This window comes from Coregonus lavaretus, assembly GCF_964263955.1.
Source record: "Coregonus lavaretus genome assembly, chromosome: 13".
NCBI lineage: Eukaryota > Metazoa > Chordata > Actinopteri > Salmoniformes > Salmonidae > Coregonus > Coregonus lavaretus.
The window spans coordinates 29,243,638-29,260,910 of NC_140000.1; the positions used below are offsets into that span (position 1 = coordinate 29,243,638).

At 43.1% G+C, this 17,273-nt stretch overlaps 2 protein-coding genes across 3 annotated transcripts; one reads left to right on the forward strand and one right to left on the reverse strand.

The window, feature by feature from the left end:
• Positions 1-148: 148 nt before the first annotated feature.
• On the reverse strand, positions 149-8,597 carry LOC311140246 (protein THEMIS2-like; the record flags this gene model as incomplete). Of its 2 annotated transcripts, none has more annotated exons than XM_084175202.1 (6): positions 8,442-8,576; positions 4,765-4,905; positions 4,100-4,528; positions 1,038-2,218; positions 569-686; positions 149-342 (listed from the first exon to the last, which is right to left on the reverse strand). In XM_084175202.1, exons 1-6 carry the CDS (start codon positions 8,545-8,547, stop codon positions 239-241), a joined length of 2,079 nt encoding a protein of 692 aa, XP_084031328.1. In that variant the 5' UTR covers positions 8,548-8,576. The 2 variants fall into 2 exon arrangements, with proteins under 2 accessions (XP_084031328.1, XP_084031329.1); XM_084175203.1 differs by having other exon boundaries at positions 239-339; positions 8,442-8,597.
• A 1,716-nt stretch (positions 8,598-10,313) lies between these two features.
• Positions 10,314-14,782, forward strand: LOC311139485 (nuclear inhibitor of protein phosphatase 1-like). The gene is made up of 7 exons (XM_084174368.1): positions 10,314-10,397; positions 10,594-10,654; positions 11,431-11,584; positions 11,776-12,002; positions 12,280-12,424; positions 12,758-12,822; positions 13,155-14,782. The coding sequence occupies exons 1-7, from the start codon at positions 10,345-10,347 to the stop codon at positions 13,506-13,508; spliced, it is 1,059 nt and encodes a 352-aa protein (XP_084030494.1). The 5' UTR covers positions 10,314-10,344; the 3' UTR covers positions 13,509-14,782.
• The last annotated feature ends 2,491 nt before the right edge of the window (positions 14,783-17,273 follow it).

The window sequence follows — 17,273 nt, forward strand, 5'->3', positions numbered from 1 at the left end:
ACTGCAGCAACATTAGAGAAAATGAAAACCAAGTAACAAAAGGTGGGTCCAATAAGACGTGCCCCTTTTTTGCACAGTCCCATCTCAAAGTATCCACATTTACAGTGGCTGGCTATCAGTCTGCATAGTTCTGACATTCAGTTGTCTTGCACCCCATAGTGTAGTCTAATTTATGCAACGAGACTAGGCTGCTTGAAAAGTTAACCTTTTAATAGTTCTTCCTGTTGCGGTGGCTAGTTCAGTAAAATAAAATACTGTCCTGTGCTCTTTTCACCATGTCGTCCATTTCCTCATAGTCATGGTTGCTGTCCATGTCTGCTTGCACTTCATATTTCGCCGCTGCTGAAAGACAAGTAAATTTTTGGCTTACCATACAATTTAGGTTTTGTGTAGAATGGTCATCCAGTGCAAAAACATTTACCTAAACAAATAATAAAACTACAGATAACAGTAAAATGTTCTATTAACAAGGTACACCAAATGCAGAACGATGAATAGGGTACTTGTTGACTTTGACTTCCCTGATGTCATAGCTCACAAGCCATTTACTATGTAGGACATACTGTACCTTTATTGTTGGGCTTGTGACCTATAGACTTGACGTAAGTGTTTGGCTGAGCCTTGCCTGATTTGACTCCGGTCATAGGCTTTCTTGGATTCAGGGGAGGGGCATCATCCGTGATAGCCTTCACGACAACAGGAAAATGAAACTACTGTTATTCAAGGAAGTGTACATGCTATGTTGATAAAACAGGAACTACATTTGCATGAGGTGTCTGCATCAGCAAATAACATTTTCACATGTGAAGTGATGAGACAAAATAGTAACAGAGATATGTGGGGTGTGTTGTAACATGTAGAGAAGAGCTACCCAATAGCCTATTATATGAGGGGGGGGGGGGGTTGCAAGGCAAAGTAACATAGCAATACATGGATAGTAAACTTTAGGAAGTCCAGCAAGGCAGGAGTGACAACAGGAGACGAGCGGTGCTATATCCTGCCTAGAAAGTACATAAGGTCTGAAAGGAAGAGCTTACCGGAGGCAGAGGAGCAGGGGGCCTTTGAGTCTTTTTGCTATGAAGACTTAGATCACTCAACAGGGAAAGGGTGCCGCTTTTGGGTGGAGGGCAGGGGGCGTATGGTTGTGAGGGTGAAGGGGTTGCCTTGGAAGGCTTTGATCTTGATGATGGCTTTGGTGGACGTGGTGGTGGGGGCTCATCTGATGTGGTGAGCTTTCTAAATTCGTAATAGAATGAGTCCGTCACCTCTGTAACTGTCTCCAGGTGATATTCTTGGGCCAAAGGCAAGGGGTCGTTAGTAAAGGACAAAGACATGTTAAGCCAGTGAGTGGGTATCTCAAAGCACCTCTCTGGCTTTCCTGGAAGGCTGGCCTGTATCATGGGCTGTATAGTAGACTCCTCCAGCCTCAGGGATGAGAACCCCACCAGAGGATCTGTCTCCAGCTCTGCGTCACGGCTCACCACCTTAACGTCCAACGGCAGAGCGAAGCCCTTGCCCAAGTCCTTCAGGCTGTACTTCTTATTGTCCGTGAGCTTCTCCACAAAGTGGCCCTGCATATACATGGGCAAGTGGACCTCCTCGCTCTCCTCCTCCTCTTCATCCTCCTCCTCATCATCGTCCACTTCTTGGAGACGTCTACATACAACGACCTCCACAGTCTGGTTCTTCTCCCCCTGGCTGGTTCTTCCACCAGGCAGCTTCACCTTCTCGCAGCGCAGCACCTCCAGCTGCTCACCCACACTGAGCGCCGGAAGCCCCTCCTCCTCCAGCTCCTCACTGTGCCGCGTCACCCTGACCGTGAGAAACGGAGCCCGGGTTGAGGCGGTGTACAGCTCGTACACCGAGTCAAACTCCCGCGGCCTCCGTCGCAGCCGCCCCCCGTAGCTCTGAGACACTAGGAAGTACTGGCGGGCCTTGCGCCCCTTGAGACCCGAAACCAGAACCATGGCTGAGGAACCACGCTTGTGAAGGACGAGAGGATGGCCCTTGTGTAGTTCAGCCAGCCAGGTACAGTGGAACAGAGGCTGGCCCTCATGGTGCTCCAGTATTTCAGCCATGGTGGGGAAGGCCTCGTCTGGCTGGGCAAAGACCTCGGGCAGAGTGAGCGGAGTCACAAATGTCAAGTCTTGGGATTGGGTCGTCACGTCGACCACATCCACCTCCAAGCTGGAGGGGAACTTGACTATGTTCTTCCTCACTGTGAGAAAATTAGAGAAGTTATGTTGAAAGGGTGAAGACCCACACAGTAAAGTACTAAGCTTGATGTTGAGCAGAACAGAAAAACTAAGCTGTACAGTGGGGGAAAAAAGTATTTAGTCAGCCACCAATTGTGCAAGTTCTCCCACTTAAAAAGATGAGAGAGGCCTGTAATTTTCATCATAGGTACACGTCAACTATGACAGACAAAATGAGAAAAGAAAATCCAGAAAATCACATTGTAGGATTTTTAATGAATTTATTTGCAAATTATGGTGGAAAATAAGTATTTGGTCAATAACAAAAGTTTCTCAATACTTTGTTATATACCCTTTATTGGCAATGACACAGGTCAAACGTTTTCTGTAATCTTCACAAGGTTTTCACACACTGTTGCTGGTATTTTGGCCCATTCCTCCATGCAGATCTCCTCTAGAGCAGTGATGTTTTGGGGCTGTCGCTGGGCAACACGGACTTTCAACTCCCTCCAAAGATTTTCTATGGGGTTGAGATCTGGAGACTGGCTAGGCCACTCCAGGACCTTGAAATGCTTCTTACGAAGCCACTCTTTCGTTGCCCGGGCGGTGTGTTTGGGATCATTGTCATGCTGAAAGACCCAGCCACGTTTCATCTTCAATGCCCTTGCTGATGGAAGGAGGTTTTCACTCAAAATCTTACGATACATGGCCCCATTCATTCTTTCCTTTACACGGATCAGTCGTCCTGGTCCCTTTGCAGAAAAACAGCCCCAAAGCATGATGTTTCCACCCCCATGCTTCACAGTAGGTATGGTGTTCTTTGGATGCAACTCAGCATTCTTTGTCCTCCAAACACGACGAGTTGAGTTTTTACCAAAAAGTTCTATTTTGGTTTCATCTGACCATATGACATTCTCCCAATCCTCTTCTGGATCATCCAAATGCACTCTAGCAAACTTCAGACGGGCCTGGACATGTACTGGCTTAAGCAGGGGGACACGTCTGGCACTGCAGGATTTGAGTCCCTGGCGGCGTAGTGTGTTACTGATGGTAGGCTTTGTTACTTTGGTCCCAGCTCTCTGCAGGTCATTCACTAGGTCCCCCCGTGTGGTTCTGGGATTTTTGCTCACCGTTCTTGTGATCATTTTGACCCCACGGGGTGAGATCTTGCGTGGAGCCCCAGATCGAGGGAGATTATCAGTGGTCTTGGATGTCTTCCATTTCCTAATAATTGCTCCCACAGTTGATTTCTTCAAACCAAGCTGCTTACCTATTGCAGATTCAGTCTTCCCAGCCTGGTGCAGGTCTACAATTTTGTTTCTGGTGTCCTTTGACAGCTCTTTGGTCTTGGCCATAGTGGAGTTTGGAGTGTGACTGTGGACAGGTGGACAGGTGTCTTTTATACTGATAACAAGTTCAAACAGGTGCCATTAATAAAGGTAACGAGTGGAGGACAGAGGAGCCTCTTAAAGAAGAAGTTACAGGTCTGTGAGAGCCAGAAATCTTGCTTGTTTGTAGGTGACCAAATACTTATTTTCCACCATAATTTGCAAATAAATTCATAAAAAATCCTACAATGTGATTTTCTGGATTATTTTTTCTCAATTTGTCTGTCATAGTTGACGTGTACCTATGATGAAAATTACAGGCCTCTCTCATCTTTTTAAGTGGGAGAACTTGCACAATTGGTGGCTGACTAAATACTTTTTTTCCCCACTGTATGTTCAAAATGTACAATCTTGTAGTGTAATGATTTGTGAAAAAGAAATGCAGGCCAATAGCTTTGATGATGTGCTCCTCAGGCAACACTTCTCTCACGTCTATATTCTAACATGATATCTCAGTGTTTTTTCATTGGCTAAGGAAGTATGCCGTTGGTTGACTCAGAACCAGGTTCTACTCACTGTGCATGATGGCCTGAACCTGGTATATGGGGCTGAAGACTAGCGATCCCCCGTACTTGGTCTTCTTGCTGAAGCAAAAGTGCCGGCTACAGAGGTGGGGTGAGGACATGATCTCCTGGAGGGTGTAGGTCTGGTCACTCTCACACTCATAGAACTCCCCACGGCAGGAGAAGGGGACTAGCACTTCAGCCGACGCCCCCTGCTGGCCTCGGAGTTGACAGCGGACGCGGCTCTCCTCACCCCCGTCCTGTTGCTCGATGGACAGCATGGTCACGGCCCTCCCGGCCCCGAGGGTGAAATTCTCAAAGGTCAGCTCACATCGGCTGGTGAAGGTGGAGGGAAGACAGGTATCCAGGCCTACAGGCCTCAGGCTCACCATCTCCTCTACTGTGCTGTATGGCATCTCCTCTGGAACCAGCTTGAACAGATCTGAGAAGGAGAGTCCGCAATGAGGCCATGAATAACACAGCATTGATTAAGGGACTTTATTAGAATTGGTTAAAGATATTACCATGGTTAATAAAGAATTGGGGGCTCACATACATAGAATTACTAGAACTGCCATTCTTGGTCCAGTCAATGATCTGTGCTAGGTGGACCGGAGGCATTTCTTTTTCTATTTCTAGCCCTGGCTAAGTGCATTTGTTGAAAACCATAAGCCTCACCTGCATGGTTGAGGGGCAGCTCAAAATGCTCATTGTTGCTGATGTCCTCACAGCTGACAGAAAGGAGCTCGATGTTGATGACCTTCACCAGGTCCCCCGTGGACAGGCACACCTCGCTTCCCGACAGCTCATAAACAGACCCTATAAAGCATCAACACACCACAATTTCAGCTCTGATGACACTGCAATATTTGCAGCAACATGCACATACTGTACTTGTTGATTGTATTTTTTTTTTTAATCAGAGGTAATTACTCAATAATAATGTCACATTACAAAGCATGCCTGAACTGATGGAAATATATATTTTATATACAGTACACAGTATTAACTTCTCTGATCCAGGAACATCACTCATGAGACTTTCCCCATTTCCTTATTTGGCATTAAATTGCCTTTTCTTGTGGGGTGCAGGTAATTTATTTGATATATTGTCTCAATATTATCCTGGTTGTAGTCAGCAGTATGCGTCAACAATTCAAGGTAGTCTATTGACTGACCATCCATCCATATAACCAAGCATATTATTATCTATAAACCTTTGAACATGTGATATTACATACACTCCTCTATGTATTTATTTGGACAGTGAAGCAAAAACATTTCATTTGGCTCTATACTCCAGCATTTTGGATTTGAGATCAAATGTTTCATGAGGTGACAGTACAGAATGTCACCTTTTATTTGAGGTTATTTTCATACATATCTGTTTGACTGTTTAGAAATGAAAGCACTTTATATATCTAGTCCTCCCATTTCAAGGTGTCATAAGTATTTGGACAAATTCACTTATATGTGTATTAAAGTAGTCAATTTTTTAAAAATGTTGCTCACATATTCCTAGCTTGTGACTACAAACTTGTTGGATGCATTTGCCGTTTGTTTTGGTTGTGTTTCGGATTATGTTGTGTCCAATAGAAGTCAAATCAAAGTTTATTGGTCGCCTACACAGTTTTGCATATGTTATTGCAGGTGCAGCGAAATGCTTATGTTTCTAGCTCCAACAGTGCAGCAATATCTAGCAATACAATAACAATACGCACATAATCCAAAAGTTGTAAAAAAAAATAACAAGGAATGAAGACATCAAAACAAGCAATTTCAGAGTCCGGAATATAAATACAGTGAGGGAAAAAAGTATTTGATCCCCTGCTGATTTTGTACGTTTGCCCACTGACAAAGAAATGATCAGTCTATAATTTTAATGGTAGGTTTATTTGAACAGTGAGAGACAGAATAACAACAAAAAAATCCAGGAAAACGCATGTCAAAAATGTTATAAATTGATTTGCATTTTAATGAGGGAAATAAGTATTTGACCCCCTCTCATCATTCCAACGAGGTGAATTCCCCTCCCAGTGGAAAGAAGCCACGGTCGTGCTTATCCCCAAGACCCACCCCCCGACAGCCAACCAGCTACGGCCTATATCCCTGACACCACAACTATCAAAGTGTCTAATAGTGTGAAGATTCTAGGGTTAATGGTACAGAAGGATTTACAATGGGATGAGCAGGTTGTTACAGTATTTTTCAATCGCTTTGGTGCAATTTTCACAAATATGTGGTACATTTTCACAACGCTTAGAACAAAACTCAAAACAGACTATCAAAAAGGCAGTTGTTTCAAAACTCTAAGAACAGCTCCAAATGACTGATTACAACACACAAAATCATACAGTCACTTTTTCACTAAAATACAATCAGTGTTTCATTTAGAAATACATGTTTCACATTGCAATACATGTTCGTATAAAGTACTTGCCTTTCACAATGCAATACTCACATTACTTTTGATATGATAGTCTTCTCATTTGTTAAAATACCTTTCACTATTACTTAATCCAACTGCTTTTAATAGATAATCACTTATCCTTTTGGTAAACCTATAGATTTTAAACTGGTTTGTCTACTATATACAGATTTCGATAACTACAGAATTAAAATATTTGTTTGTAAAATATAAACATATAAAGTATGATATACACTGAGTGTACAAAACATTAAGGACACCTGCTCTTTACATGACATAGACTGACCAGGTGAATCCAAGTAAAAGCTGTGATCCCTTATTGATGTCACTTGTTAAATCCACTTCAGTCAGTGTAGGTGTAGGGGAGGAGACAGGTTAAACAATGATTTTTAAGCCTTGAGACAATTGAGACATGGATTGTGTATGTGTGCCATTCAGAGGGTGAATGGGCAAGACAAAATATTTAAGTGCCTTTGAACGGGGTATGGTAGTAGGTGCCAGGCACACCGGTTTGTGACAAGAACTGCAATGCTGCTGGGTTTTTCATGCTCAACAGTTTCCCGTGTTTATCAAGAATGGTCAGAGGACAGACGCTACACGCTTCAGCACTGGGTGGTCCCGTTCTGTGAGCTTGTGTGGCCTACCACTTCGCAGCTGAGCTGTTGTTTCTCCTAGACGTTTCCACTTCACAGTGACAGCACTTACAGTTGACCGGGGCAGCTCTAGCAGGGCAGAAATTTGACTAACTGACTTGTTGGAAAGGTGGCATCCGATGACGGTGCCACGTTGAATGTCACGGAGCTCTTCAGTTAGGCCATTCTTCTGCCAAAGTTTGTCTATGGAGATTGCATGGCTGTGTGCTCAATTTTATACACCTGTTAGCAACGGGTGTGGCTGAAATAGCCGAATCCACTAATTTGAAGGGGTGTCCACATACATTTGTATACATAGTTTATCTTGCATTTTTTGCTATTGTATCAACTGGTTGTTAAAACTACTAAATTGAGAATATATCATTATGTTGTATTTTGGTGATTAAACCAATGTTTTCATTATATTTCACAGTAAACGTATATTTTGGATGAATGGTTGTGTGGTGAAAGATGTTTCCAAACAAAATGAATGCACAATGAAAGGTTTTGAATGTAAGACTGGCTGCGTTACAAATGTTACCAGTTTGGAGTTTTGTACTAAGAGTTTTGAAAATTCACCACATACTTGTGAAAATAGCAACAAAGCGATTGAAAATAACTGTAAAAACTCAATGTTTTATTTTAGCAAAGTTGGAAGATGTGTTTGGAAGAAGGCCATTGTAGGCCAAAATGTTATCTTTTAACTTTGCTAAAATAAAACATTGCATTTTTAATGGTGAGCGAGCGTTGCACCTTTTCCTTTCTACGATGATCATTTTTTGGTTGCACCTCAACTCACGTTGGTTAAGCGTTCTCCACTTCTTTTCACATCAGTCTAGATTTATGTCAAGCTTGGATTCGCAATACCTAAAGGTGTTTCCACAGGTACATGAACAATGAGGGCATTTACTGCAATGTTGATGAGAACCTATGGCCAAATGCTCAAGACAAGCTTGATGCAAATGAGTGCCTGCTAAACGTTATTGTTAATTCATTTATTTAATTGGTTTCATTTGATTACAGTACACCTATGTGGTAATTATATCTGAACAATACATTTACTTTTTGCATCAATGATTATTACTGTAAAATATGTCTTAAATGATCACACCTTTGATCACACATGGTATAGAAATGATGGAAATAATGGAGCTGGGGAGTGTAATAGCTATACTAATTATGAGACTTTTGTTCTATTTCTGTTTGTATATGTCAGAATTGACTATAGAAAACTGCCACTGACTGTTAATCAGGAGTTCATGGAGTTCATGAAAGAAAGTATGAAAAAGTCCTACCTTGAAAGTATACCCCAGAGCAAACCTGTAGAATCCGTGGCAGACAAGTTTGATCCAAGGATGCAATTAATTCTTGCAGGGACATAACTGTTTCAGTGCCTGCCATCACTGCAGTGCTGATCCGATGTTGTGCTGTCAAGGCTCAACTGTGGTTCTAAGAGAGGTGCCACTGATCTAACAGTCGAAAGCAACAATTTTATGAGGAAGTTGGCAACCGGATATTTTCAAGTAAAGTTAACCCCTGTGCTGTGATACTAGCTTGTGACGTCAATAAAGATATGTGAACCTGGCTTTTACTTCTTTATTGTTTGCTTATTTTATGCAGCCATGAACATTTTATTATTTGCCTACAATCAAAAAAGAACGCTTACAACTCACCATGTTTCCTATGGAAAAGTGATGGTTCCTAGCAGTACAGTATTACATTTTAGTCATTTAGCAGACGCTCTTATCCAGAGCGACTTACAGTTAGTGAGTGCATAATTTTTAAAAAATCACACTGGCCCCCCGTGGGAATCGAACCCACAACCCTGCCGTTGCAAGCGCCATGCTCTACCAACTGAGCTACACGGGGCTACATTGTGGATTTTTTTATACTATTCATGTTGTTTGCTGTATGTGAATATATTTTTGATAGATTTCTCACTATCAGCTGTAAAGCAAACTGCCCCTCAGGAATAATAAACATTCTCTAATCTACTCCATAGCAGTCCAAAGGTCAAATTAAAATACATTCTGCAAAAGTGTATTTTGATGATACTCTATCAATGTAAAATTAGATATGGTCGGTGATAAATAGGAAGCTACATGAACATGCACCAAATTGAAATGTGACACTGCAACTTCCTACAATTTGCGGTCTATGAATGGAATATGAAACAAGGAGGATGTTGCTCTAGTAGTCTATGTTCTTCTGTCCAGTGGATTTTCAATAAAAAACAGTCCATTTGACTGTTCTAACTGCTATTCAATCTGATTTGCAACTGCTCGGCCTCCGACCGCAAGGCACTACAGACGGTAGTGCGTACGGCCCAGTACATCACTGGGGCCAAGCTTCCTGCCATCCAGGACCTCTATACCAGGCGGTGTCAGAGGAAGGCCCTAAAAATTGTCAAAGACTCAAGCCACCGAAGTCATGGACTGTTCTCTCTGCTACCGCACGGCAAGCGGTACCGGAGCGCCAAGTCTAGGTCCAAAAGGCTTCTCAACAACTTCGACCCCCAAGCCATAAGACTCCTGAACAGCTAATCATGGCTACCCGGACTATTTGCACTGCCCCCCCCCACCCCACCCCATCGCCCTCTTTTATGCTGCTGCTACTCCGTTTACTATTTATGCATAGTCACTTTAACTCTACCCACATGTACATATGACCACAATTACCTCGACTAGCCGGTGCCACCGCACATTGACTCTGTCCCGGTACCCCCCTGTATATAGCCTCCCTACTGTTATTTTATTTTACTGCTGCTCTTTAGTTATTTGCTTTAATTTTAAATTTTTCTTTAATTAACACTTTTTTTTATTTAACTTTTTTTTCAAACTGCATTGTTGGTTAAGGGCTTGTAAGTAAGCATTTCACTGTAATGTCTACACCTGTTGTATTCGGCGCATGTGGCAAATAAAATTTTATTTTATTTGGTTTGAAGTGAATGAGCGATAATGAAAGCTAGGCATAATAACTGTATGCTTTAGTGCGTGTGTGTGTGTGTGTTCACTGTTTTTTTCTAGAGTCGAATCAAATCATTGTAGATAATGGAATGTATTACTTTATTTTCATCCATTTGTGCAGAGGCAGAGAGATTTGGCTGTCAAGGGGTAAACCCCACAAAACTACAAGTCCCAAAACAAGGGAGCATTTTACCCAGCATTCAATGGGATTGTGAATGGAGAATGCTGCAAGATGGCGACTAATGCAACTGCTACAAACTTACCATCTTTTGATTGTCCAACATGGTGAGAAAATGCATTTACCGGGATATTTAGGTTGTACAAGACGCCAAGTGCATGCAAAATAACAAAACATTATTAAATTTTTTATTTTGTAGCTAGAAACGTATGTATTTTAGCCACGTCTTGTTAGCTAACATGCTAGCTAGCTGATACATTTCACTGACTGGTGTGCTTAGCTTTTGGTCCTTGTTGTTTTCAGGGCAGGCAAGCCCCCTCCAGGACTCCATTTGGACGTGATGAAAGGTGACAAAATGGTCGAGGTAAGAGCTTGGGGCTTCTGGGACGAAAATTTGAACTGCCTATCTGTATTAGCAGCACTTTAAAAAGGCTAGATGATTTGTATGGTTGCTTAGAATATGGGTAATATCTTGATAATAGATCTGCCATTACAGAACTGACTGGTTTACTTACTTTCTGTACTAACTGTACCAGCTCTATCAAAAGCTATGCTAGATAACCATATGATGTGGTCCTACGTGATGTAGTTTACCTATAGATGTCTATAGTCTAGACTGTCTACTTTAATATAGTAAACACAATATACAATATAGTCTACTTCAGTCTTTATACTTCAATATAGGTAGCTAGGTGTCATTGTGTACTTAACTAAATAAACAAATCGATTATGCATGCATGCACTAGATACGGACCTGACTGCTCAGCCCAGTGCACAGTGGTGTCTGAGTTCCCTGACTGTTGGGTTTTAAGAAAGGTGCCACAGAAACATCAGCCCTGATATTTAAGCTCATGAGTGTGAAGGTGCACTCTTGAGTTATGGCTCAGAGGCACAGTGCTTTAAACTGTTTCTTACAGCTGGCAAGGTTTTCATTCAATGTTATCAGTGTTAGCTTGGTGTCTGTTTCTGATCTCTAGCCAACTCCTTATGGAATTGTCATGCTAAAACAGCTTGGCATGAGAATGAGTGATGAGGAGTTGGCAAGAGAGCAGAATTAGATCCGGGACCAGGCTATGGCGTTGTGACATGAGAAAATACACTTATTGCCCTATCTGTTGTTATGATGGTGAATCCTTGTAGAAACTGATCATCGACGAGAAGAAGTACTACTTATTCGGGAGGAATCCGGACATGTGTGACTTCACCATCGACCACCAGTCATGTTCACGCGTGCATGCTGCCCTGGTCTACCACAAGCATCTGAAGAGGGTGTTCCTTATTGACAACAACAGCAGTAAGTGAATTGTCTTACTGCAGCTAGTAAAAAGTACTCAAAATGTAACAGTTGCATCGCCTTAGAGGAGTGCACTGTACAATAAAGGCCGTGCAACTATAACGTTTTGTTGACTCTTTACTTCACTTACTTTTTATAAATGACATCCGTACATGGTATGTGGACTTGAAGGTTGTACATTACATCCTCAGCGCATGGTACCTTCCTGGGACACATCCGCCTGGAGCCCCACAAGCCTCAGCAGGTCCCCATAGACTCCACCATGTCGTTTGGGGCATCCACACGAGCCTACACCATCCGGGAGAAACCTCAGAGCCAGCAAGGAACCAATGCCGCCACGGGGGACAGCAAGGCCGGGGAGGATGAGGAGGGGTCTAAGGGTCTTTTAGGATTACCAGAGGAGGAGACCGAGCTAGAGGTGTGTGTCTGTGTGTCTTCAGTAGTTGGGCATTTGTCTGGACATGCTGGTAAGGAGGGTGTGTACTATTACCACAGTAGCTATAGATACTCTATGTGAAGCAGGACATACTCCGTTATCTTTTGTTCTGTCAGTGTCTTTGGTATTTTTTAGCTGTAGCTTTTTCCAATTTCGTGTATTTAGACTAGGCTATTCCTCTTAAGACCACGAGTGTATTAACTTTGTTTCACTTCTCCTTTCCCAACCATTCATCCATCCCCTCTCTGGGCTGTGACAGAACCTGACAGAGTTCAACACGGCCCACAACAAGCGCATCTCCACCCTGACCATCGAGGAGGGCAACCTAGAGATCCAGAGACCCAAGAGGAAGAGGCGGAACTCCCGAGTCACCTTTAACGAGGACGATGAGGTCATCAACCCAGGTAAGCTCTCTCTTCAACCCCATTGGCCTAGCACCCCAGTACCTAGTGCTGTTGAAGTATTGGTTCTTTATCTGTAGTTGAGGAAAAAGTGTTTCTGTGCCTGTCTTCATATTTCACAAAGTGTCTAAGAGACAGTTTTCTATTTTATGATTTAAAATAAAAAACGGATCCCAGATTAACACTCTTACTCTGAGATTCTTTGTGAACATGGGCCCTGATTTAAGTAATTACATAAACTGAGGTTGGCACACGTCCTTATTTTCACCCAATCTAAACCTGTTGCTTCACTCATATAATGCATGCGGTAACTCAGTGCTTCTTGAAACATTACAGAGGACATTGACCCCTCAGTTGGGCGCTTCAGGAACATGGTGCAGACTGCTGTCGTCCCTATAAAGGTAAGCCTGGGTTATATCCATAGTTACATGCTGACCACACCGCTCACGTGCGTATGTTGATTTTGTCCACCCACACCAGACGCGTAATGTGTAAATGTATTTTGCAACGCTCGCGTGGGCAGTGTGGTCAGCATGTAAGCCATCTATTGCATGAAATGTGACACTGCAACTTTCTACAATTTGCAGTCTAGATTGTCGAGATCGTTTTGTACAATCACGCTGCGATTTAAGGAAGCCTATATTTAAGAAAATTGCAATGATATCCCAGAAACATACACTATACATAGCCTACAGATGAGTTGCTAATCAGTCTTTTGTCATTTCCACTCTAGAAACAGAAAATGGAGAGGCACGGCTCACTTAGTATGGACGATGTTGTGACAAGGCGCATCCACAACTACACCTTCGGCGGCGGCCTTTACGGGGACCTGCCACCCACCAGCCACGAGGGCCACCCTGCCGGGACCCCGAGCGGCGCCACTATCCTGGGGGGTCTCCCGCTGCCCTTCCCCAACCCGGCCCCAGAGGTGAACCTAGCCCCTGACGCCCCCCAGCCACCTGTCACCCTCAACCCTGTCCCCATCTCAGGCCCCTATCCTTCCGAGGCCCTCAATGAGCCCCGCAAGAAAAAGTACGCCAAAGAGGCATGGCCAGGCAAGAAGCCCACCCCCTCCCTACTAATCTAACCTTCTCCCTACACTATGGCTCTTTCTCAATTCGTCTTTCGTCTATTCCTTGCATCATCTCTCATGCATTGGAGAATATCGAAGATCTCTCCTCTTGGACCTTCTCCAATGTATTTTAAGTCTGAGGCGAGGAGAGAGGACACAAGGAATCCAGGAAAGACGAATTGGGAAAGAGCCAATGTGGTGTAGGCTGGGCTGACTCTCAGGGTATGGGCGGAGACATCAGGGACCATGACCCGTTGGAGGCGGATCGATTTTACTTTTAAGACTGTTTTGGGATTTTATAGTTTTGTCAATGTTTTCTACGTTACTTCTTCATTCTCCTAAAGATTATCCGAAAGACTTCAGTAGCACATTCCATGAAGACAGAAACACCACTCCTTCGGGAGCTGAATGTTTGATACGTTTTACAAATGAAGTCATATAAAAAAAGACAGTTCTTGGCAGACCAAGTCAGTTGGTCAGGTAAGAGTAACTTGTGGCATAAATCGGTGTCCCATGGCCGTGATATATTACCTCTAATTGATAGTCGGGCATCGTGCAGGGAAGCAAACACGAAGCGGATGTAACTTAGGAAAACAGCCCTAATGTTGGAAACAAACATCGTTGTCATCCAGATTCACATGTATTTATTTTCCAAGCTGCAGCGCACAATATTACAGCAGGTTTTTAAAGGACCTGGTTCGTGTTATCATTTTTGCCATGGGAAAAATATTACGATACTGGTATCATCACAGCCTAATTGTTATATGGTTGGTCACTGTGAGTTCCATATTACTATCTCCACTTCCTTCTAGAAGGTCTCGATGTTTGTTTGAAGTCAATCTTTGGACGTAGTATTTTTGCTCAATGTAAACATGCATATACATTTCTTTTTGAATATCTATTTGTTAAACTTGAAATGTGAAAAAAACTGTTTTATACAAGATGGATTATTATAGGAATTGACAAAAGATATGTCCATTTTTCTAAAGACGGAATAGGACTATAGGTTTATATTTTTACAGTGCTATCAAGATGAGTGCCGCGAGGAGGAGAGACTTTAATGTTTAATCAGTTTACATTCACAATCAAGCTCAGTAATTAAAAAACAGTTAATAGACTGCGCAGAGTATTTTTAAATACTGTTAGCCCATTATCAAAAAGGTACCAGTATGACCTGTGAGTTGCAACTCTGCCTGAATGTTAGTGAGTCCTGTAGTCCTCTAGATGGCAATATGTACAATGTAAATTGGCCTGATCTGAGTCACTGATAAAATGTATTGGTCACATGAGTTAAGACTAAGGTTCTCAGTTGGTGCAATTTGATGTTGATTGAGTATTGTTTTACAGGCCTTTTGAAATGATTCAATTTCATTTATGGTACACAACATGGTCTTGCATCAAAGCACCCATAAAATGACTCAATTGAGCTTCTTGATGTTCATAGAACTGCGTTAGTTTTCACACCAGGATAATTAATTATTAGGTTGCCCCCTTTACTGGTTAATGAAACATTTATGTGATATTTGAGTGAACTTGCAAAAGCCATGCTATTTGTATCAACTTTGTACTGATCGACAGACCAATCAATCAATTTTATTTTATATAGCCCTTCTTACATCAGCTAATATCTTGAAGTGCTGTACAGAAACCCAGCCTAAAACCCCAAACAGCTAGTAATGCAGGTGTAGAAGCACGGTGGCTAGGAAAAACTCCCTAGAAAGGCGAAAACCTAGGAAGAAACCTAGAGAGGAACCAGGCTATGAGGGGTGGCCAGTCCTCTTCTGGCTGTGCCGGGTGAAGATTATAACAGAACCATGCCAAGATGTTCAAAAATGTTCATAAGTGACAAGCATGGTCAAATAATAATCAGGAATAAATCTCAGTTGGCTTTTCATAGCCGATCATTAAGAGTTGAAAACAGCAGGTCTGGGACAGGTAGGGGTTCCATAACCGCAGGCAGAACAGTTGAAACTGGAATAGCAGCAAGGCCAGGCGGACTGGGGACAGCAAGGTGTTATCATGCCCGGTAGTCCTGACGTATGGTCCTAGGGCTCAGGTTCTCAGAGAGAAAGAGAGAACGAGAGAATTAGAGAGAGCATACTTAAATTCACACAGGACACTGGATAAGACAGGAGAAGTACTCCAGGTATAACCAACTAACCCCAGCCCCCCGACACATAAACTACTGCAGCATAAATACTGGAGGCTGAGACAGGAGCGGTCCGGAGACACTGTGGCCCCATCCGAAGAAACCCCCGGACAGGGCCAAACAGGAAGGATATAACCCCACCCACTCTGCCAAAGCACAGCCCCCGCACCACTAGAGGGATATCCTCAACCACCAACTTACAATCCTGAGACAAGGCCGAGTATAGCCCACAGAGGTCTCCACCACAGCACAAACCAAGGGGGGGGGCGCCAACCCAGACAGGAAGATCACGTCAGTAACTCAACCCACTCAAGTGACGCACCCCTCCCAGGGACGGCATGAAAGAGCACCAGCAAGCCAGTGACTCAGCCCCTGCAACAGGGTTAGAGGCAGAGAACCCCAGTGGAGAGGGGAACCGGCCTGGCAGAGACAGCAAGGGCTGTTCGTTGCTCCAGAGCCTTTCCGTTCACCTTCACACTCCTGGGCCAGACTACACTCAATCATATGACCTACTGAAGAGATAAGTCTTCAGTAAAGACTTAAAGGTTGAGACCGAGTCTGCGTCTCTCACATGGGTAGGCAGACTGTTCCATAAAAATGGAGATCTATAGGAGAAAGCCCTGCCTCCCGCTGTTTGCTTAGAAATTCTAGGGACAATTAGGAGGCCTGCGTCTTGTGACCGTGTGCCCAGACTTTTTGTCCCTCTTTCGGATGATATTGGCTTTTTCTATTCACATAATACACTGTAAATAAAAATGGAATTTTGTCACAAACATGTCTTTATGTGCGGTTTACAGTGTAGTGTCATTTTTACATGGTAGGAGCCCTATATCTTCAAACACCGTGATTCAATTGGGATTTTGTCAGTAATTTTTTTCATTCCAAGGATAGTAGCCATCTCAGTATCAAATACCAGTATCTACCAGCACGTTGCATGAATGAATGCCAGGTGTTTGGCCTGGTACAGAATATTCCATAGACAAACATTGACCAGGCAGACTCATTTGTGAGGACTTTGAACACAGTCATCAATGTTGGTCAGAGCATGCCAGTCTGTCAGTTATGTGGTGAAGGCCATCTGAAACATCACTTACTGTTTCTCAATCCATCAGCTGGAAGATGCCCATCAAGTGTGACCCTTCACTCAGTGGCATGGATGCTAACTGTTGGGTGGTAAATGTTTAGACTTATTTACATGCTCATTTGACACCATAGCAGGGTTGGGGTCAATTCCATTTAAAATCCAGTCAATTCAGAAAGTAAACCAAATTCCAATTCCAAATGTTCCGCATTGAAGAGAATTGGAATTTCAGTGTACATCCTGAATTGACTGAAATTGACCCCAACCCTGTACCATAGCATCTGGGGTGTATTCAGGGATTGGAACACGTTATTATTGCAGATAGAAATAGACTGAATTGAGCTGACACAACAGACAATTTCTGTTCTACGCAACACATTTCTATCTGAACGATCTGCAACGTTACATCCTCCTGCACATGCCCTTGATGTGGCACCATGCATTGCTCATGTTCAGGATGGCTGCCTTTCTAGTCATTATGAATACCAGTCCAACAAGTCAAGCTTAGAATAAGTTAACAACAATATAGTTAAGGTGAGTGACCTGTCCA

Bases quoted from the DNA above. Each gene is read 5' to 3' on its own strand.
- LOC311139485 (XM_084174368.1), top strand. From the start codon at position 10,345: ATGGCGACTAATGCAACTGCTACAAACTTACCATCTTTTGATTGTCCA. The intron at 10,655-11,430 runs GTAAGAGCTTGG...GAATCCTTGTAG, and splicing joins AAGGTGACAAAATGGTCGAG to AAACTGATCATCGACGAGAA. The intron at 12,425-12,757 runs GTAAGCTCTCTC...GAAACATTACAG, and splicing joins CGATGAGGTCATCAACCCAG to AGGACATTGACCCCTCAGTT.